The following is a 22,976-nucleotide window of genomic DNA, read 5'->3' on the forward strand; positions in this document are numbered from 1 at the left end:
TAGGTGGAAACAACCGATTTTGTCTAGTTTCATTCTGTAATTTGTACGGACCTATATCATCTATTTTGTGCGTTACCACGGCTGGGCATATGAAAGGGTCTCTTACAAGGTTTGTTGTATCAGTGTGCACCCTAAAATGGATTTACCATACCATACTGGTACAGAATTGAGACTCCGTATGGAGGGTGTACCAAGTTTTAGTATGCTGAACCGACCTTCGTACTAGGCATACTAACACTGTACTAGGATGATACCGGTACAGGATCCTGTATCGAGATGGCGAACCTTAATTTTCTGACCTTGTGTCAATATAGGGGCATACTTGCAATACTGGTATCGATATGATTCCCAATGCCCTTACAATGAACCTTGGTATCAAGTAAGAATTTTATATGAATACTTATTAAAATGCCCCATTTCACGCTCATCTAAAGTTCCTTTTCACATGTTTGGGTCTATTATTGTGATTGATTTTATGATGTTCCCTAAGCTAACTAATTCTCAATGATGGTAGATCTGATGGACTGCTTGATTTTTACTTCTGTTAGTCCCCGTCCTTGTATTTCATATCCTATTTTTGGCTTTCTTTCTTTTCTTTCCTCAAAACCAACTTCTCACAAAGAAAGATACATCTGAATCAGATCTTGAATTTCAGCATTGCCTTTAGCATTTAATGATCGTTGTTTCTGGATTTCATTTTGTAACATTTTTGTTTTGTTGAACTACATATCCATGGAAAAAATCTTTTTTTTTTCAATGAAATACCTGTGACCGAGACCATATATCTGATTTAGAGCCTCATCATTCTTTCTTCAGTTCTTGTTCCTTCATACTTGTCTATTATTTGACATTTTGACTTAGTCCTTGTAAGGAAATCATAGATTTGTTGAAAGGTTTAGAACACTTTACTTGTAATAAAGATTAAGTAGGAAAATGTTCCTTTTATTTATCAGCAAACTTCATTATAATTGCATTCAATTTGCTAAATCTGACAGTTGAGTGGTATATGCTACAATAGTTCATGTATGGAGAATATTTGATCTGTCATTTTTGCTACAGAGTTACTTATAACTATGCTATGTTTAGAATTCTGAAAAATATTTGAAATTGTTAAAACACTGAACTCTAATAGCAATGCATAGTATGATATTTTCTTTCATCTTTAAGTACATGACTTTATATTTAACATCCTTTTGCATGCTCATCCAACTCTAAATTTCTTTATTCCTTCCATTCCCTATTTTTTCACCTTTGTAAAATCTCGTTTGCTTCACATTTCTCCTGATTTGTACACTTCTGTGGCCTTTCATTGTTATTTTATTTGTTCAGTTCTTTTGCTCTGAGTTATTTAACTGGCGCTCTTCTCTTTTTTCTCTGGATGCCACTTTGCTAGCTTGTTCTGCAGTAAGAACATCATGACATGTGTAGTTATGTGCATGTTAGCCTCCTTTAAATCCTTGTTGCTGGTTTGGGCATAGATGACCAAACTGTTTAGAGCATCCATTTTCCGATTTAAAATTAGCAAAGCTTCATTAAATTCTTCTACTGCAATAGAAGCAAAACTAGACCCTGATAGTTCAAAATTGAAATCTGTCATCAATTTCATTTTTTTCTATTGAAACTTAAAAAAGTAATTTTTGAGTTGGATTAACTAACGTGCTTTTGAATTTTGCATAAAATACCCACTAAATATCAATTTGCAAGAAAATTCAGGTTTTTTTAGAAGAACAATACACATTTAGGGGTCCCTGGAGATTTTTTCTTTTGGGGCTAAGTATGAGGCAAGCAATACACATTTACTAACTATCCAATACATTTTTATTGAATGTCTGATACACATTTTGACTATCTGATAACCATTTGTTTAGACTATCGCCTGTCTTGTACTTAGACTGGGGGATAATTTTTTCTGGGGATATCTAAGTGTCTCATTTGCAAAAAAGAGAAAAAAATAAGGATTCTAGCCTTTTCTTGCAAAATTGATATTAAATGGTTTTTATGCAAAATCCTTAATTGCACTTCTTGGAAACTGCTCTTAGAAGAATGCCAGGCAAGCAGGGAAATGAAAAGATCCAAAAAAATACAAAGAAAAGTTATATCTATGCTTTGTTAATGTCTCATTTAAAATTAGTGGAACAGACAAATTGTGTGTAGAGAGAAGGGGGAGAGAAAGTAGTTGGCAGGGGCTCCAACCTCTAGTTACTCATTCTCTTCCACCCAAACTGCTCATTTCTCCATAACTTCATTGCACCGCCCAAGAAACTGAGCACCTTAGCACCCAACTCCATCTGCCTTTATCTTTAGCCATACGTCTTGTCAACCATGGCTAGGCCTGTTGGGCAATGCATATAGAATGAACTTCCCATATGAACTGAAAGGTTGCATTCAACAGCACTACCCAGCTTGACTTTTCAGATTGGACGTTGTTACATTTGGGTTCATTTCCGGATCAGAAATGGGTTCATTCAATCCACTTGATAGGAATAGATATTAAAGGACTTACATGGTAGACCCAAATAAATAAATGTTAAATCTAGCATTTTTTATTGTTATGCAAAGATTATGTTTCAGTTTGCATTAATGTGGTCCTTGAAACATCAATTCATGGGCTTGATTGTCAATTATTATATAACTTTAATTTACTGCTCAAATTCGCCTAAATTACTATTGATGGCTTTCCTGCTGGAGTTAGATCTTTATCTATTCAAGGTTTATATATCTTTTTTTCTATTGGATATTGACCAGAATATTAATTTAGACTCCTCAAGTTCACCTAAATTAGTACTTGCGGCTTTCTTTCTAGAATTAAATCTTGATTTGCTCGAGGTTCACTGTTAATTTATTTGATCAGATTGACTTGAATATTGATTTGTTGGTTCATCCTTGCTGCCTTTCTTATCACTATTGATCCATTATTTTGATTAGGTTGGGACTTTGAGTATGGGTAACAACCATGAGTTTGAGATGGCAGCTAAAGTTGAAAAGGTATGGATCCAATTACTTCATGTGGATTCAGTGTATTAGCCCTGTGGAACCAGACCCTCCATCTTTCCTGTGCATATAAATACGGAACCGATGACATTCTCTGAAAACCTTTATGTTGTGACGATTTACATTGTAAATCCATTTTTATTGAGTGCTTTGTTTCCCAGATGTACAACTTGGCATACGACAAGGCTAGGGATATGCTTCAAAAAAACCGTCAAGTGCTTGAGAAAATTGTGGAGCAGTTGGTCGAGTTTGAAAATCTGACTCAAAAGGTGGGTGCTTCCATTTAGTAGTTATTTTATAAAATATACTTTTCAATCCAGGTGCTGAAAGTAATGAAAGTTGGCATAGTCTGAAATTCTGAATATCCCAACCGAAAGCTTGAACTTGGTTTAGTCTCCACCAGGTTAACCTTGCAGTCAAAGATGCATAAATCTTTATCAGTTCAAAAGAATTTGTATGTGAAAATTGAATACGTAAAATTGCTTGTGTGATAATGAACTTACAAGAAACCTCATAAAAAATGTATGGTGAAGGCAACAGAAAATTTTTTTAGGGATATTTTAAGTACATCCAATGAAGGGCCTCTTAGCATTTTCTTTCTTCCAACTGCTATCTTAGCATGGCAGCACCATGTCAGCAGTCATTGTTATTTAGATTCATAATGACATGATATTGAACTTTGTATTTTCTGTATTGTTACCCTTCAGTATCTTTTATTTTTGTTTATAAGTAAGTTTATTGTTTTCATCTAAGAATTATTAAATAATAATAATTGGTCAATCAGTTTACTGTTTATACATTTAACTTGATAGATTTTAAAACCTTTGATGATTATTCGTGTACTTAAATATTTACCTGGTAGGGTGGTACTACAATAATCAGTCAGGTATTTAAATTATATAAACTTCATAATCTTTCTAATCAGTAGGCATTTATATTCATTTTCTTGTTCCACCAGGATTTGTTAAATATTCTTGAAGACTATGGAGGAACTCGAGAGCAAGAACCATTCTTTCTATCAAAACATTATTATAAGGAGGTATTTTCTTTTATTTCTTTCGAACATCTCACACGGACTTAATTGGATTGCTTGATGATATTATTATAAACAACAAATCTTATGATATATTATAAACAACAAATCTGCATGCAATTCCACCAATGTATGAAAAGATTTTAATGTGTCACGTATTTCCCTTGCTTCCTCTGCATGGTGTGGTATGATCTTACATATTTTTCAAATATGTAAGGTTGGGACCTTATTGAAGGAGAAAGAAAAAAATATGCACCACTTAAGTTTGTGTTCTCTATCCAAAAGCGTCTCTTTCACCATTTACTAAATATTCATGATAGGCTGTCTTTACTGGGACTCTTTGCTTTTAAACGAATGCTTTTTTTAAATGAAAAAGGATATGTATTGGACATGGACTTTCATATTTGATGGCCTATCTTATAGCAGGTTTCATTAGTTAGCACCCTAAAAATGGGTGTTTCTTTAAGGAAGCGTTATCACATTTCTGAGACCACAAAGACCAATTTTTTCCTTTGCTAGCTCCAATCCATATTTTTGTTATGAACTGCTAGATAGAGTAGCACTCAGAGGCACGCATTAACAAGCCTAGATCTCTCATGAACCTTTTAGATTCTATGGTCCTTTAAATTATAAACCAAGGTCAGCGGAACCGTCCAGAACTATCCGGTTCGGAGCGTCCCGAGCCATACCGACAGCGGACCCTATTATTTAATTTACTAATAATATATTATTATTTAATTTATTAAACATCTATTATAATATTTAGTATATCGATATTGAAATATATAATGTGATGTAAGGTCATTGAATTATATATTATATTATATTATAATAAGTAATTGATATTTATTATATTATTTTTTATAATTCTACTGTTTACATAGTAATATATTGTATCAAATTCTTTTAAAGTACATGATGTATTGGTATAATATATTTCTAATATATAATTTATATTACTAAATACAATGTCTAAGAAATTCTTTTAGAATTACCCATGCACTAAATAAGAAAGGATTTTAAATACGATTTTGCTTTTTAGATTTTTATTTGACATTCATCTTAGGGTATGTTTTTCATCAGCTTCCTTCACCTTAATGTTGTGCCTTAAGTTTTTCTGGTTTTCATCATTTTCCTTGAAGTAATCATTTAAACTTGATTCATGAATATTGTATATTTGATCTCATCTTGCTGTGGTAATGATCTTTTAAATAACCAGTCTCCAATGAAATTTCTGCTTCTATAGTGTTTCAGCAATGATAAAGTTGACTTTTGCATTATTATTTCTGAAATATGTCCATATAGATCTAGCATTTGAGCAAGCACTGATTAATTGTTATCTTTGAAACAATCAGAATATACCATGGTCAGGTTTTCTTCCTTGTAGATTTATCTTAGATGTCAGTTGTGATTGGGAATTATTTTTAAATTATTGTTTCCCTATGGTTATTTGGGGCCTTATGATAAACTACGTGGAATATCTTGGGATGCACTGAACAACCTAGTCATCTGAAAGGGAGATTGAAGGAGATTCTATATCCAAAACATTGCTGATGTGATACGGGGCCATAAAGAAATCCTGATTAAATGGGAAAGGGTTGTTTTGAACTTTAAATCAGATTCCAGGGTTCATCCTTCATATTGCTACCAGGGCTTCTATGCTGTTGTTTAATATTTTTTGAGTCTATATTCTTGTATATTTTACGTTTACTAGAAGAAAAAGACTTTCATTTAGTTTATGATGCATCATATCATGTCTTTTCTGCAGCTTACCTCTGGCAGCTCCCTGTATGGTGAGGGGAATTCAGCAGTATTGGACCTATTAGGTACCTCAACTTAAGGTATGATGGCCAAGGTTTTGTAGACTAGCTCAAATACAACTCAAATGTTTTGTATCAGTTCTCACCGAGTGAAGATGTATAGTTATCGAGGAATTTATTTCTATTATTTGTTTGATATTTTTGCCTAATCTTCTCATTACAGCTTGTGGATAAAGGATGATGTAATTCTTTTGAATTGCTTGCACAGTGAAAAGAAAAGTAAAGCTCAGTAGTTTGAATTCCAAGTATTTTTTTTTCCTTTGCCTGACAGTCATGCAATTGGTTAAGACTTCATACTATTATTTGCATGGATGCTAATATTCTCAAGTTTAGCATGGATGATGCTTTTACATGGATATGTTATCGATTTGAAACATCATAAGGCAATCTCTGTTACCACTGCTACCTATCTATCTGCATTTGGAAGCAATTAACCTGGAGAGATGCTACATGTGGATTAAAGCCACCTATGCATTGTGCCTATGGTGCTTATGGCACCAATTTTTAACCAGCATTCCTTTGGCATTGTGGTACAAATATCTGAGTTAGCAAGAGCACTCTTTTCGGGCATGCGATTTCTCAGTATATTTTCAGTGCCAAACAAAATATTCAGGCGTTTACATGTGATTGACAGTGCAGGGTAGCGTGTCTACAGATGGCTGATGGCATGTAGGTGAAGACTGCCACATTAGTACCAAACATCAAGCTTGGAAAGGGGAACTTCAAACCAGTCAGAGTCTATGGAAAAACGTTGCGTCAAGTGGCCACTTCAGCGTGAAGGGCGTGTTCCTAGAGAAGTGTGGCAATAGGCCCATTGTATAGCAACACTGTTTCTGATTTCTAGCTGTTCTACCTGATTGCTGCTGCTGCTGCGGCTGCTGGCGAGATGGGAATTGAAGTTAGGTCTTGCATCAACTCAAGAGACTTTACCAACTTCACATCATCAGTACACATACATGATTGATTAATTAATTGATTACAATTATATATTCTGCAGCGTGCCTCGTGGATATGATGATTTGTTCAAACCAAAATTTGTACTTCCACCCTCAAAGGTTTACTTTGAGCAGCGGATCTTCATGAATATTTGAAGGTTCTTACTAATTGTACATTTAACTAGACGCTAGTAAAATGTTTATGCAAGTGCATGTGTAAAAGGTGAGAAATATAATCAAAAACATAAACGAACATAACTCAATTACAGAAAATGAATTTTGCATAAAAAATTTACTTAAAGTATCAATTTTGCAGCAAAATACTTTTTTTACATGGAAGGATACACATGATCTCCCAATGATTTTGCTGCTGAACCTAAGGAGATGATAGGTGATAGCGTAAACAAATGTGTATCGGATATCTAAAATATTTGCATCAAGCATCATTCAATATGCATCTAGTGTTTGGTAGATGTGTATTGCTCGTCTTTTACTTAGATCTGATGACAAAAATCCTCCGAGGACTCCAAAATGCAAGTTGCTTTGTAAAACAAAACAAAAAAAAGGTTCTCAGATATTGCAGCTGGTTGAAAAAAAGCAAAGAAGGATGAAAAATACTTAACTATCGAATTAGGCATGCATGTGCACTAAATTCAGATATAACTATTTCTATCATGTAACCTCTCTATTCAGCTATTCCGATTTTGATAATTAGCATGTATGATGATACGAAGGATGAGATTTGGTGCAATAGTAAAATTGTTTCATTGTGATCTGATGGCTATGTATTTGAGATATAGAAATATTCTGTCTGAATCCGAGGATAATACTATGTATATTTGACCCTCTTCAAACCCTGCAATGATGAGAGAGTCATGCATTGGGCTGTTAATTTTGATTACCTTATGGTTTTCCGACTTATGGAGTAGGGAATGTTCATGATTGCTACCATACTTTCATATTCCGGTGGGATGTCTCATATGACATCGAGAGAGGATGTCATCCCAAGTGTCGGGACAGAATCATCGAGTTGTCATCCTATTGTTCCGATCAGCATCTCAGGAAATTTTCCATCCCAATTGTCAGAGATAAGGTGGGATGACAACATATCTCATTTCATGGAAAAACCGAGGCAATCCGATCCCATAGAATTTAAAAATCTTGATTATATATGTAATGGTTATTCAGACTCAGCAAGGACATCAACAGATCTATTTTTAGTGACACCTTATGTGCAGGCATGCTTCTCTTTCCATGTATGGTCGAACACAGGAGTGATGGCCTTTTGCTATGATGAGTTCTTTGTCCGTGTCCATCGGCAAATGAAAACTAAAATGGCTGGATGGGCCAAGCTGCTATCCCATGAGCAAAATTCCGGTTGAAAAGAGTGTAATGATTTCTACCTGATCCAAGATAGAGAGAAGTGGAGGATGGAGGCTCTGGTTTAAGAGTTGCTGCTTCCTCACCCATCAATCCATCTATGCGAGGAACAGTGCCTATTATTATAACCTATCTCTTCCCCTGAAATTACGTGTGGGATTTGGGAGAAAAAGGTGATCAGGAACTGCAGTCCTAATTGTCTTAAATCTCCTCTGGAAAATACGTCTGTCAAGTTATGCTTTTTATTTGATTGTAAACTGAATAATGTATGATAGGAGATTAGAAATCAATAAAATTTAGTCATAGATCTTATCCTCGCGATCATTTCACCTGTTCTATACATAAAAAACTATTTCTTTGCGAAACAAACTCAGGATTTTCTTTTTAAAAAATTTTTGTTGTTTGCGGTAGTTTGGTTATCAATAGTGAACTCAAGTGCTAGTCCTGGCACTAAATGGTTCTTTTTTTTTTCCCCTCGTTTTAATGATGTCTCCATTTTTTCCTGTGGAAGGTTAGGAAACTACTTTACATGGTTTGAGACTTTTCTGGCAGGCGTAAGTTTGAGTGCTCCTCTAAAGTCTTATCAAAACCTGAAACTGTGAGCAGTTCTTTTTTGAGATTGCTTGTGTTGCTGTCAATCAACTTGATGCAATCTTCTACAGGCGTCAGATTGTTAGTGATGTCAAATCTTAGTTCTTCCTGCCGCTGCTTTCAGGAACTTTCCTCTGCTGGATGTCTGGCTATTGGATATTGCTATGATGATTTGATGTTTAATCTTTCTGATTCCATTCTTATATTGTATCAGTTTCAATTTAGGTGCACTACAGCTAGACTTCAACATAGACGATGTCATAAGTACACGTGGCAATATATGGAACATTGTTAGTGCACAATGTCTGTTTGTAGTCTTCTTAAAGTTAAAAATCGCAAATGTCCTACCAAAGTGCAAGTGCTTCCATGCTTCAATGGGCAGGCTGCTATAAGCCACTAAAAGGATCAGCTTATAGAATCTATTATTCTTGTCTGCCGGCCCTTTTAGTTGATGGTGTTTGATGACTTGGAAGGGCACCACATCAATCATGTGTGATGCTTCCATACATTAATTTGCCTTTACATTATAATATTGGATGGTTGCCTTCCCATGATGTTTGACTGTTCCATTGGACATATACCATTGAAGAAGTAAGAAGCATATGCTTCTGTTTTGATGAAAAGGAAAAGACATGGAAGTAGATGCTTGAAGGTCTAGCACTGAGATGGGGAAAGGAAGGCCAGATGGAACAGCAAGAGAAAATTTTTCTAGAAAACAAGAATCTTTCTCAAGCCTAGGGAGGATAAGAGACCCTGTCTCATTCAAGGGTTTGCGTCAGCATACCAACCACCAAATGGAACTCTATTCCTTGAGGAGGAATCTGAGTAGTGGACACTTATTTAAATTGCAGAAGGATCAAGTAAGCATGTATGTAGGTATTATTTCTGAGAAAATCATCAAGCAGAATAATATTATCAGAGAAGGCTCTCAGTTGTGAGGTGAACCATTTCAAAATCCAACGTTTTTTGAGGACATTATCTGTTAGGAAAAAAGTGGAATTTGAAAGCAGCGGCATCGATTTTTTTTTTTATTATAGAAAAAGCGGCAATATCAAGTTGGGCCTGTTCATTTACATAAGAACTAGCTAGCAATGGATATTCCATCTTGAAAAGAAATTAAATCATATTGATTTGGGATTTATGGATTTCATTTTTGTCGGGATATCGGTAAAACTGTGAATGACACCAAAAAAAGAAAATATGGTGGCATCAAGTGAATGCCGATCCATGAAAGTCATGTTAATTTCATGAAAAGGATGAAGAGGCTGCTCCAAAAATTTATTGGGTCAAGGCAAGTGCAAGCCTTTTGTGTTGTAAGTAATGAAGTAAAAGAAACATTAGACTTCCGGCTTCATAAAAGTAGAAGAGGCCATTGTAGGAATGAAGAGAGATATTTCATTAACTATGTAGAATGCTAATTGGGATAAGATAAAATAAAACAACAATTATGCGATGAGATCTGAAGACAAAACAAATTATCAAATAAATGGAGGAAGCAAGGTTGATAACGCAGTAGATATTGCCACATGATTGGCTGTGAGTTCAATTCTTGGAGCATGCACATGAATTTATTTTTTCCTCCCTATTTTCTATCTGTTATCTTTGGAAGGAAAAGGATTGATAGTCTGCTAAAGTACCAAAGACTGAAAGAAACAATGTGGCGGGTTTCGGAGGAAGCTCATTTGATGCGAGAAAAGTCAAAACACTACGCAATCTTCCAATTCCACTGAAAGTTGAATAAGAGTTAAAAGTGGCAACGTACTGTTTGACTACGTTGTCTCCATAAAATATAATGGAGAGTGACGAGGATGTCGTTTACATAAGTAGAACAGAGATCCAGTACGCATTATAGCCGCACATCTAGATTGCGTTTGTGACAGATAAGATTGTTCCTTTCAGGCTTGGATTCTTCAGCCCTTGACGTGATGTCCACCACCTAACCCAACAAAAAAGTATGGGCTGCGAACGAGAAACTACAATATGCATGCAAGCACATATGACAACATAACTTCACGTAATTTATAATAATCCCTTCCCAATAATCGTATCTTTTCTCTTCATTCACAATTAGGAAGACAAAATAATATATCCAACAATAACGTGACATGCGCTGCAGCAAGCTTCCCCCACTATGGGGAAAGCATGCATTCCATATTCTCCCAACCAAGTTCTTGCCCTCTAACATTGGTTTAGCACGTCAAGGAATATATAGCCAAAACAATAATTCAAAGAGTACTCCCTCGCCAACATGGGTGGACTGACCACTAATTCCATATTCCAAGGCTTCATTACAAGTCTCCTTTCCTTGCCTCCCCAAAACCACCTCGTGCCTCAGATCCTAACTCTCTCTGCCCACTACTGGTGGTCTGGTGCTCGAGTAAGCATCCACAGCATTAGAATCCAATGCACCACGAGCACCACATCCTTTTCCACCTCATGCTTCATGTCCCCCACTCCATTCCATCAACCTATATATATACCATGCACTTTCATTGAACTCATTACCATAGTCTCCTTGCCAGACTTCTTAGGAAGCCAGTATAGTTGAAGAGCCTAGGAGGATGATAGGGTGGGCTGATATATATAAGGTGGTGGTGGCCATGGTGCCGCTCTACGTCGCGCTGGGTCTTGGCTACGGCTCGGTGCGGTGGTGGCGGATCTTCACACCGGAGCAGTGCGAGGCGATCAACCGCCTCGTGGTCTACTTCTCCCTGCCTTTCTTCACCTTCGAGTTCACAGTCCATACCGACCCCTTCGCCATGAACTATCGAGTCATAGCGGCCGATGCCATCTCCAAGGTCCTCACAGTGCTAGTTTTAGCTGCATGGGCCAAGTGGAGCAGCAAAGGGAGCTACGGCTGGTCCATCACCAGCTTCTCGCTCTCCGCGCTGACCAATACTTTGGTCGTCGGCGCGCCGCTGCTCAACGCCATGTACGGGCGGTGGGCGCAGGACCTTGTGGTGCAACTCTCGGTGGTGCAAGGCATCGTATGGATGACATTCCTTTTGTTCATGCTCGAGCTGAGGAAAGCAGGAATTTTGGTAACGACGGTGGCTGCCACCTCAAATGGTGGTGGTGATGTTGTGTCTGTTGAACTGCAGCCAGAAGCGAAGGATGTGGAGGAGAACGCCGAGGTGGCGAGCCGGCCTTCCTTCTGCTCGCTCATGATGACCGTGTGGCTCAAGCTTGCTCTCAATCCAAACTTTTATGCGAGCGTTCTCGGCGTCGCCTGGGCTTTTATCTCCAATCGGTAAACATCCTAACGTCACTTCTAATTGCACTAAATAATTAATACCCTAAGATAGCCCATTGCACTGTTATATATATATATATATATATATATATATATATATATATATATAGGGGATTGATAACCTACTCTCTGTTATGGTAGGTTATCAATCTACCCAGAGCATTAATTGGAGGGGTTAAGAGGGTGAGTAAATGTGAGATTGTAAAAAGACATAAAGCACCCTTAAAAGTTACAAAAAATAAAGGTATTTTTTGTCCAACAAAAAATGGGTAGATTGATAACCTACCATAACAGAGAGTAGGTTATCAATCCCCATATATATATATATATATATATATATATATATATATATATATATATGTTGTGTGTTTTTTGTGGGGGACATAAAATAGCACATATGCCATCCATCCAAGCAACTAAGGGCTTGGTTGGAAGAGTTGGAATGTGAAATTGAAATAAGAATGAGTGACTTTTATTCCAACACCATTTTATTGAAGAAAGTTTCATTCTGATTTTGATTACAAAAGGGAATGATATTGCCCTAATATCTCCATACTCAGTCTCGATTCTTTTCTAGTATTCAAATTTCATTTTGATTTCATTTTCAATCATAAATCAGATGCATTGAAAAATATGATCATTCTGATTTCTATCCATTTCAATTCTAATTTCATTTTCGATTTCGGTCGCGAATCAAATGCATCTTAAGTGATATATATTCATTGAACGTGGCAACATGATGGAAGTCCATAACATGTTTTGCCGTAAATACGTAGAGGTTCTTTCTTAGATATATAGATAATGAGCTACCATATAGGTTCTCAAAAACCAAAAACCTATAAACTACGTAAGTACTATATATAATATTGTACATTATAAATGCTATTTTATACTCCATAATGTTCTTTTTCGTCCCTGCTGATTATTTTGTTCCGGATAGGTGGCACTTTGAGATGCCAAGCATCATTGAGGGTTCGGTGTTGATCATGTCAAGATCAGGGGCTGGATTGGCTATGTTTAGCATGGGTAAGGACATGTACTCTCTCCAAGTTCATATTAGTAATGTTCTAAGCCTTTTTGGAATAAACAACCACCTGAGTTTGCTGTGAGTAGGACTGTTCATGGCACTGCAAGAGAAGATAATCGCATGTGGGCTGAACTTGACCGCCTTCGGAATGGTACTAAGGTTCGTTGCAGGGCCTGCAGCCATGGCGATTGGTGCCATCGCAGTTGGACTTCGTGGTGATTTTCTGCGTGTGGCGATCATAGTGGTAACCTTTGTTAATTTACACAACGTTGCTCATGATTGTTGAGGCATTCATGGCTTTGCATGTCCTGCTTAGAATAGCTGCTATGATCATGATTTCAAGATAAGGTTTATGGCATTGCATAATTTTTACCTATCAACTTGCTCGCAGTAATTGGTATTTCTCATTCATTAATGTATGAGATTCATATTTTTTTACTTTTATTATTTTAAAACTATATTATTATCATTGGTAGAAGCCATCATGATTTGATATATCTAACAAAGTGGCTTCATGCCTTTACATATGATACATGGCATATCCATCCATTTTTGATCATAGCCATCAATGCTACACAGCACTCTACGATGCAAACTACGTTGTTTGCACTATAAAATGTTGTGCAGTGTTCGATGGCAACTATCAAGATGACCATCAAACAAGATGGCTTTACATACGATACATGGCATATCTATCCATCTTTTGATTGCGGCCATCAAAAGTAATACAACACTCTGCCATGCAAAACACCCACCGTAGAGGATTCTAGATTCGCGTTTGCATTTTATTTTTATTATAACAGCAAGAAACGTTTGGGGCCGTCCTTTTAACTCTCAGAATGGAATTGTCTAAGGTACTGGAAATAAGTCAGGCTATCAAAAGCCTGCTGCAGATAAAGGAAGGTTATGTCAGTCACCGCTCATCGGGAAGACTACAGGATTTTTTTTGGTAGAATAGTTTATCATATAGATTATTTTGCCCTTTTCGATGGATCTTCACATCCTTTTCTCCATCGAACTCGACTCCTCCTGCCTCAAACAAGTACCCAACAGAGATGGCCCACTCAAAAGATCAAAAAGTATTTAGGTAGATGTCAAATAATGAACCAGACTGAAGGGGGCCCGTTTGTTTCAAGTAGGATCTTTACCCATGAATCATGGTCAGTATAACTTGAAATGGTTAGCCAGAATGAATGGAACCCATCTCCTAGTATATGTTTGCTTTGCCTTGGTTCACAGCCACCAGTTTAAAGCTAGCACAATCTCTTACCACTATTGGCGCAATAAGTGTCATCAGACCGCCAAGTTAGTGCGCTGTAATGAGTTGCTCGCCATAGTGCGCCGTAGTGAGTTCCTTTCATGCTTCTTTGATGAGCTCTAATGGAGCTGACTCACATGCATGATAACTCTGTCATCCAACGATGAGCGTGAAAATACCATAAATCACTTTGAATTCACTCTTCAATTTCTGTTTCTTTTCATCTTGAGTCGACGACACCTCAATGTGAGAGAGATCAAAGCTTGCCGAGTTGTCCATGAAGGATGTAGTTTTATATCCATATGTAAGAAGAACACACTGAGTTTGTATTCCATGCAACGTGTTTTTAACACTTCCTTTATGTGATTGTGCAGGCTGCGTTACCTCAATCCATATCTTCATTTATTTTTGCTAGGGAGTATGGATTGCATGCTGAGGTGCTTAGCACTGCGTAAGTTAACCCAATGATATATAAAAGACCATGCATTGCATAGAATTTTTCATTTAATGCAGATTTTTTTAACAGAATTTGCTGATGCTGGTCATTTTTGCAGGGTCATATTTGGAACGTTGGTTTCCTTGCCACTGTTGGTTGCTTGTTATTTTGCTCTAGGCTTCATCAATTAATGGCATACTTTACTCCCCCTTTTTCTCTGTATCAAAAAATAAATAAATAACCCTTTTCCTAACTACAGCATGGCAATAGACTTGGATACTCCAGCTACTATGCGAACGCATGGAAGCCAGCAATGAAAACTCTGTAGGAGGATTGAATACAAGAAATCCTTGAAAACATTGCTTCTACTGTGCAAGATTTATTAAATGCTTCCTTCTACTTAAATCATTTTGTTACATCTTCTCTTGGAGAAATAATTTGGTTTATGAACGAATGCGTTATTCCATTTTGAGCTGATGTATAGAGGACGAATCCAGAGGGATAAACCAAGCTTGCGTAAGGCATATGCTTCGCACATCCTAATCCAATAAGTAACAGCCAAATTTCTTTTTGCAATCTGCTTTATATGATCTGATTAAACCGAGTTTGCATTATACACCATGCCATTCAGTGGAGCATGTAAAAATTCCAGATCAGTTGAGTGAATTTTTTTTTAATATCATCTCTCATACTTAAACTAAACTAAACTTTAGCATCTTCAACCAAACAAAATTTAATAAAAGCAAGATTTATAAGATATTGCTTTTTCTAAACCCAGAAAAAAAGCAGTTACTAGAGAGGTTATTGCAAGCCACACTGCTGGCTTAAGCTAATTGAACAATAATTTCACCCTCCACGTCATGTCCCACCAACAATAATCTTACTCATCATGAGACCACAAACCAGAGTTATTTTACAAGTATATATTGAAGCATTCTCTGGCTCAACTCTCAGATGCTTGCATTCACACCACCTGAGTTTATTCAACTTGGCTGTAAATCTACAATCAGTTAATCAAGTTTAGATCCTAATCCTGCATTCGAGTCTATGATGGCAAGATTGAACTAGTTCCAGATAGACACAAATGACGAAAGTTCTATCCCAAATTATAATTCATTCTGTCCAAATACACACAATCCAGCCATCCCCTGCATGGACCATCTAGCATAGCACCAGAATAAGGTCTTGCATTCAAATACCAAGGATGTAAGCAAACATCAAGGTTTGTTCAAAGAGAACTTAAAATGCTTTTATAACATCAAAAATAATTGTAGTTTTGCACATCAATGGAGTTGAAAAGTTTTGCTGAACATATTAAAATAGTATAGGGATTCCACCCATATAATGGGATCCATCTCCATTTAGCATGCATGCTTTTGGGAGAAGTCAAATTGAATAAAATGCTTGAATGGTGCTTTTTCCACCTTTTTCAGCCCTCTTGGAAGGATCCTCCGACATTCGTACCATGTCACTAATCCAATAACCAATTAAACAGATAAGAAAAGAGCGATTACTTTCCCTAGTGATAGCTCCACTGATCTACCAGAAACAAAGTGATAAACAAACCATAAAGTTACGGTTGCTACTTGGTTCCACTAACTTTCTACTGCCCACAGAACTTTTAAAGGAGTTTCCATGTCCCAATATTTTTCCTTACATTGAACCTGAAACCAAGGGATGGAGATTCAAATATAAATATTGCTTTCCACAATGGGTGGCTGAACTTTCAGCGGAGCAAATCTCCCATGATCAAGATTCCAGATCTTGTTTGCTAGGTAAACATCACCTAAAGCATTGAAAAGGAAAAAGCTATTCTGGTAAAATTCAAAAAGACATCTGACGATATATCTAAATAATAATAATAATATACTCCAGATGAGTCATTATTCTATAATTGTCCCAAGGGAAGGAACCAGCTGAAGAGAAAATTTGATGGTGAAAAACATGCAAGAAAAGGGAACAACTTAAGCTTTGTTGTAATAACAAATTACAGTCTATGAACTCACATCCTTATGGTCCATAAAAGCATTTAATTATGCATTATTTTCACTAGAAAAGCAAAAATTCGAGAAAGAAGGTCATAGGATTTCATCAGGAAATGACAGAAGTCACAGCATGATGTGATTAAAAGGCATTTTAGTATGGCAAATGTATATACTGATTGGACGAGGTAAAACTGCAAAAATGTAGCAGAAAAATCAATCAAGAAATGATCGTGTCTACATTTAATCACTTAAAATACAAATGATTCTCTGACTGATGGATGGCTATGTTTTCACATCTAAATAAGCAAAAACTAATTCATTGGGATCTGCATAGTTTCTTGTCCAATCTGCATTTTGATTGATCTGCTAGCTTACGTGGCTCATTAACAATCACTCCCCTGAATTCAAAAATCTACATGGTATAATTCAAAGCCTTGCTACTAATTATCAAAATCCCAGACAACAGCTATTCAAATAATCAACCAGGAAAGCTGTAACTATATAGTTAAACTTTGCATTGACATGTAGGAGAATATATTTTTCAAGGAAATAAAATGCAGTTTCAGCAAAAAGAAAAATGATCTAGAAACAAGGGTTAAGAGGTAAGTTATGTTTATCTTTAAAGTTGTAGTGTATATTTTATAAATAAAAGAGAAGGACCTCATATTTAGCATATTACCATCATCAAGGTTTATTAGTTCGCTAAACCCCACTAACTATGCATCACCTTTACATTGCTGAAGCTGCTCAGTGCTTAACTTTTGGTCTGTCAAGATTTTAAAGTTCCACATGAGAGAGAGCGAGAGCGAGAGAGAGAGAGAGAGAGAGAGAGAGGATCAAAATCATGGCAACTTATTTGCTTTTGCTGATAATCTCTGCTATGATCCTTCCAAGTTCTTCACCAGAATCCTCTTGTACATGATGACCTGCCTGCAAAACCAAACAGAAGATAAGATTTCACCACTAAAATCCTAACATGAATAGTAACTTAATGGAAATCAACACAAATGCAACATATCTTCTTTTTTTGTAGTATGACTTCCAAATGCCACTATTAAAAGCCAATAAGCCTCATTTATAGCTTTATCTGTTGTTGAATACCAGTCCTCTTCTTAAGTTCCATTTATTTAAAAAACATAAAGAGCTTTGCTAAAAGCCAGCTTGCCTCAAATTTGTTAGCTTGCATACCAAGGATTTTTTATTTTCTGGTTTCTGAACAAGGGAAATTAAGGTGCTTCTATGCCATCTCCATTTATTGATACGATGATAGGATGAAGTGGCTCACTATGAGGCACAACAGCCATGAATCACTGCATGCCAAATGCATACTAGCATTTTGCAGTCAAGCCTGGCCCTTCTCAAGGGCCATGGCTTCCCTCTAGATGAGAATCTATTCACCATGAAGATAAATGAGGGGAGAGGCAACCTCGCCACCAAACAAAAGCTATGAGGGTTTCCAGACAACCCTTTATCTCATCAAGGGTCTATCCGCGATCACATGATGAGCTGGAAGACTCCAACCTTTGAAATCTAAATATATGGATACTCCATGTTTCCAATTTCTGCTAGGAGTAGCTAACTCAAGAGGTTATAAAAGCATCTTTCATTTTGTGCCAGTCATTTGTTGCTTACTTCTGACTTAGTCTTTCTCTGCTCCACTTTCAATCTCTTCCAAACCTTCGCTATATTCTCTCATTCAAAATCTTGCAATCTCTACATCTGAATCCAGGCCTTGCCACATACACATTAGAGTTCTAATGACTATCAAGAACCATCAGATTCTATACTCCAATATAGGTAGTATCAACTATCTTTTAGAACTTCCCAGAAAAGAAGAAAGCTGTTTATTTCAACTTGGAGATGACAGATACCATTAGAATGCTCATACTTCTGCAAACCTACAATCATTGTCGTTCAGTTCCAGTCATGCTAGGTTGCAGTAAGAGAGTTTCCATACTCCTATAGGATCCTCTAGATTCTAAACTTGTAGGTTAGGTCATAATTAGAACAGTATCGGTATCTTATTAATACAATGGTATTGTATCCACACAGGTTGTCTCTTGGCATCAGCACAGCAAAACAGAAGTGAAATATCATGTGAAAGTACAGTACTGACATGGAAGCATACCAATATCGATACCCTGCAGGCATGGTTTGATTACCGATACAGGGGTGTATTGATCACATTCCATCATGGCACATGCTGCACCCTTTTGTCTACCTCTGCTTTGCCAATATGGAGAATTATGGCATGCAATATTTATTAGTACATACCATGGCATAACCTTGCTCGCCACCATAACTTGATAGGCCAATATGGACTGCAACATGCTGATACTTAAATCTTTGCTTCAATCTCTTTAGGAACCTGCTTGCTTTATTCTTTGATGAAGGCTATGCTTTATTCTTTAAATCCTACATGAACTGTTAGAGTTTATAGAACTTGATTAAGAACCGATAGATTTTACACTTAAGGCTATGCTATTGCAAATTGCTGTTGGAGCTCCCAAAACCATTGTAAAAGCCCAAAGGCTCTCTACACAAACTTGAGTCATCTAGGTGAAGAGGAGAAAAAATAGCTTCGGAAAACACAACTAACTTGCAAGGTCCGCCGAACTGGTACTGGGACCCATGCCGGTCGGCGCCTGGTACGGTTCATTACCGTACCGAACTGGTACGAATAGGGCGTGCCGTTTCATGGACCAGCATGCCCAATTGTTTTTGGAGTTTTCTAGAATACTTAATTGCTAATCACTCTTTTTGAACTTTTTCAATGATTTTAAGTTTAATTTAATAATTTTTTTGATGTTTTCTTGATGTTCTTTTGATTTTTTTTGATATTTCTATGATCCCGGTTTAACCTAGATCATGCATCTTATTGCTTTAAAATGATACAAATCATAAAATGATTAGTGAGATGTTGCATTCTACAATGAATATAAAATATCCTCAAATCAAGTAGTGACATAAAAATTAAAAAAATAATACAATCAATTATATATATTTAAATCCAACATACATACCGATATCTAAAATTGGATCGAGTGGCGATGCCTCTTGTAGATATCCGGATTATGAGCATAGTCAGAAGGCACATCAGCCCACACTTCTAACTAAGCAGCGTTGTAGTTTTGTATGTTCATCCCATAAGAAACGCGCACCGGATTATAAGCATTTTTGGATCTCTCGCAGAAGTTCTGGCTCTGAGATGTATCCTCTGACTGATAATACGGTTGTGGAGGAGCCCATCTGAATATGCCAGCAGCAAAATTCGATCTGTAAGATACTCTGAGCTGCGTAGGATAGTAGCCATCGAAAGGTGCCTCAGATACACCATATCCATACCTCAAAAAATGCATATGATTTATCTAATACATAACCTTATTTATTTATTTATTTACATATTTTTAATAATTTTTAAATTTAAAAATATGTTTAAATATCATAAATTCAGAAAAATATGATTTCTACCTCAAAAATTTCTTCTGAATTATGTAATACATACTACTAATTTTTCATAATTTTTTGTATTATTTATATATTTTTAATTATTTTTTAAAATTTAAAAATAATTTTTAAATATTAATTTTTAAAAAAATTAATTTTAGCTAAGATCCATGTAGAACCCAACATTGGATACTACATATATTTTTCTAGGCCCTCAGGTATACATCAAATGCTACTTAATTTTCAAGTTTTTTTTCCAAATTTAGGCCTAAACCATTGTGCACATGATCGCATTAAAACTTGAATAATGGATACCAAATTTTTATGAAGAGTAGCTTGCATGCCCCTTAAATACGTTTCTGATTTTACAAATTTTTTTAAAATTTTATTTATTTTAAAAAAATATATTTTAATCTAAAAAAATATTTTAAATTTTTAAAAATTATATATAATCCGAAAATTAAAATTGTTTATGACAGCATGTAGATCGTCTATAGATCTACGACATAAAATCAAGCCCAAATCGAAAATTTTGGCATGATGTCCTTCTATTTTACAATTTTTGAGCCATTTTTTCAAGTCTCCCTCAAAAAGAGAATGAGATAGAAAAGAGGAATCACACCATATGTAGCCTTGGATCTTCCTTCTGATAGCTTGAATCGGTGTTGTTTTTGAAGTATTTGGGAAGAAAAAGTGGCGGAGAGAGCCGCTGCTTTCAAAATGCTGTTGGGTTCGGGCTTCCCAACAGACACTTGATGTTTTAAAAGCATCAGGTGGAGTCGACAGTGTCAACCCGGTTCGAAACTAGGTTAACTCGGTGCGATCGCACCGAGTCTATACCAAACCGACCGGTTCCGACCGATACGGAGTTGAACCAAAATTATTAGGCGAACCGATCCGGTTTCGCGCTGGGTCTGCTCGGCACTGTCCGAATTAGGCGGTTCGGCCCTGCTCGTTAAGTCACTAAGAATCATGCTATTAAGCTCCTGGTTTCATAAACAATTGAAATGGGATGGTGCAACCAATATTATACCGTTCTGACATAAAACTAGCATCAGTATGGGTGCTAGGCCAACAAAACTCAGTGCATCGGTAATATACCAGCCATTCTAATCTACACTAATGTGTAACAATGCGTACCGACTGCACCGGTGAGTACCAACAGCTTTTATTTTTCTTTTTTGAAGCTATCAACTTCTGTACATACCATCGATATACTAGCATTGTACCAGTATTGTACTCATCCATTGGCATTGGTTTTGGTACCAATATTAAAAACCATGATTAAGCACAAATATATTCCACAGTTAAGCCTTTGCCAACGTCTGTTTTTTTGAGGAGAAACTCTTGCTCATAGCCTAGTTTACCCATTCTTGACCTTGGAGTCAAGAAGGCTCAATGTTTAAGCCTTTTTTGGTCCATAGTATTGAGTAGTACATAATATCTTGATCATAATCCAAACCAAAATAGGTTCTGTTATGAGCCTTATGGTGCACATGAATGACATGATTTAAATGAGTCTAACCCTAAAGGATATACGCATCCTTAAGTAACCTATACAACATTCAGGGGGCGTTTGATATGGGGTGATCATCCTAAGATCAAGGGTGATATGGATGGAGGTGATGAGATTATCAAGTTTGATTGCACAATGGTGATTCTACATGGTAATGATTCTAAATCAACCCCACTCCTCAACTCGCCGCCCAACCCAGTGATGGGATACCCTCCTTGAGGTCGGGTTTCCAAGATCATCCTATTCCAGTTATCTTGGGCTAAACTTTGAGGAACAAAATGGCCCTTAGTTCAGCAGAAAAAATTGGTATATCATATACCATTAATATATTACATCAATTTTATATATTATATTATATTGCATATTATATTTATGATATATATTATATTGTAATATATTATTAATCATATTATTGTCATACTATTATTCAATGAAAATTTTAAATTATAGTAGACATATGTTATTGTACTTATATTTTTCTTATTTTTCTAATCAAAATAAATATTAGTATTAAAAAAGACATATTATAAGTATAAATAAAAATATTAATTGTATAATAACAATTAATATATATTTTAGTCTATTAATATTTTATTATAATATATTTTATATGATTAATAAATTTATCTTTATAGAATATATCAGAGATAATTTTGGTATTAAATGGCCAGTAAACTTGGGCTCCCATGGAATACTAAACAGGTTACTTGTGCATACCAAACACGGTGATCTTAAATCATTGGGGATCATATTACTCCGGGATAAGAATCACAAGTAATCTAAGATCACCTTGGTGATCCTATTTAGGTCACCAAATGCCACCTCAAGTCATTTAGGAGTTTGACCATTTGAGCATTTAGTCTACATATAGACATCTTCCACGTGGATTCATATGACATTCAAAAATTGTTGGTGTTTAACCTACAGCTCATAGCCTCATACAACACTTACGCTTATCGTCTAACTATATACAACTCCCTTGGGGATTCATACAAAAAATAGATCTCCCAAGACATTTTGAATCTTATGCCAATAAGGCCTTCGGGCTAATGGGCCACATTAAGGATTCAAAAAATATTTCAAGCTCTTCTGACCTTCACCCCAAGTATGTTGAAATTTGAGTTTATTGTTAATGTATTACGCATATACATCTATAGGATTCATAAAACGTCTGAATCTGTATGACCCTAAATGCAGACAATATTTTAGCCTGTGGTCCACAACTATACATTTTTATTCAAAAATAATGCAACATGTAGATCTTCTAAACTTTTAAAGTTGACTCGACATTAAGTCCACATAAA

General features: G+C 36.1%; 3 protein-coding genes across 6 annotated transcripts in view; 2 read left to right on the top strand and 1 right to left on the bottom strand.

Annotated features, from left to right (window-relative positions):
- Positions 1–6,987, top strand: part of LOC103716144 (probable inactive ATP-dependent zinc metalloprotease FTSHI 5, chloroplastic) — a 33,907-nt gene extending 26,920 nt beyond the window's left edge. For 2 of the 3 annotated variants that reach the window (XM_008804026.4, XM_039129939.1), the window contains exons 16-20: positions 2,926–2,985; positions 3,153–3,260; positions 3,950–4,030; positions 5,793–5,865; positions 6,479–6,987. In XM_008804026.4, the coding sequence (XP_008802248.1) occupies positions 2,926–2,985; positions 3,153–3,260; positions 3,950–4,030; positions 5,793–5,864 (321 nt within the window). In that variant the 3' untranslated portion in view covers position 5,865; positions 6,479–6,987. The remainder of the gene's footprint in view (positions 1–2,925; positions 2,986–3,152; positions 3,261–3,949; positions 4,031–5,792; positions 5,866–6,478) is intronic. The other variant, XM_008804027.4, reaches the window with a different exon arrangement.
- A 4,282-nt stretch (positions 6,988–11,269) lies between these two features.
- On the top strand, positions 11,270–15,129 carry LOC120111872 (auxin efflux carrier component 5-like). Its single transcript, XM_039129944.1, has 5 exons — positions 11,270–12,000; positions 12,944–13,029; positions 13,117–13,274; positions 14,663–14,739; positions 14,843–15,129. The coding sequence occupies exons 1-5, from the start codon at positions 11,312–11,314 to the stop codon at positions 14,913–14,915; spliced, it is 1,083 nt and encodes a 360-aa protein (XP_038985872.1). The 5' UTR covers positions 11,270–11,311; the 3' UTR covers positions 14,916–15,129.
- An 818-nt stretch (positions 15,130–15,947) lies between these two features.
- The window catches only part of LOC103716142 (cis-3-alkyl-4-alkyloxetan-2-one decarboxylase), a 39,130-nt gene continuing 32,101 nt past the window's right edge, over positions 15,948–22,976 (bottom strand). The window contains exons 13-15 of one of the 2 annotated variants that reach the window (XM_039129943.1): positions 19,733–20,002; positions 17,389–17,639; positions 15,948–16,510 (exon numbers count right to left, since the gene is read on the bottom strand). In XM_039129943.1, coding sequence (XP_038985871.1) covers positions 19,823–20,002 — 180 coding nt within the window. In that variant the 3' untranslated portion in view covers positions 15,948–16,510; positions 17,389–17,639; positions 19,733–19,822. The remainder of the gene's footprint in view (positions 16,511–17,388; positions 17,640–19,732; positions 20,003–22,976) is intronic. The other variant, XM_039129942.1, reaches the window with a different exon arrangement.

The sequence above is a fragment of the Phoenix dactylifera genome, chromosome 9 (genome assembly GCF_009389715.1).
Source record: "Phoenix dactylifera cultivar Barhee BC4 chromosome 9, palm_55x_up_171113_PBpolish2nd_filt_p, whole genome shotgun sequence".
Classification (NCBI taxonomy): Eukaryota; Viridiplantae; Streptophyta; class Magnoliopsida; order Arecales; family Arecaceae; genus Phoenix; species Phoenix dactylifera.

Coding starts and splice junctions, on each gene's coding strand:
- LOC120111872 (XM_039129944.1), top strand. CDS start 11,312: ATGATAGGGTGGGCTGATATATATAAGGTGGTGGTGGCCATGGTGCCG. Junction 12,001..12,943: donor TGGGCTTTTATCTCCAATCG/GTAAACATCCTA, acceptor TGTTCCGGATAG/GTGGCACTTTGAGATGCCAA. Junction 13,275..14,662: donor TGCGTGTGGCGATCATAGTG/GTAACCTTTGTT, acceptor GTGATTGTGCAG/GCTGCGTTACCTCAATCCAT.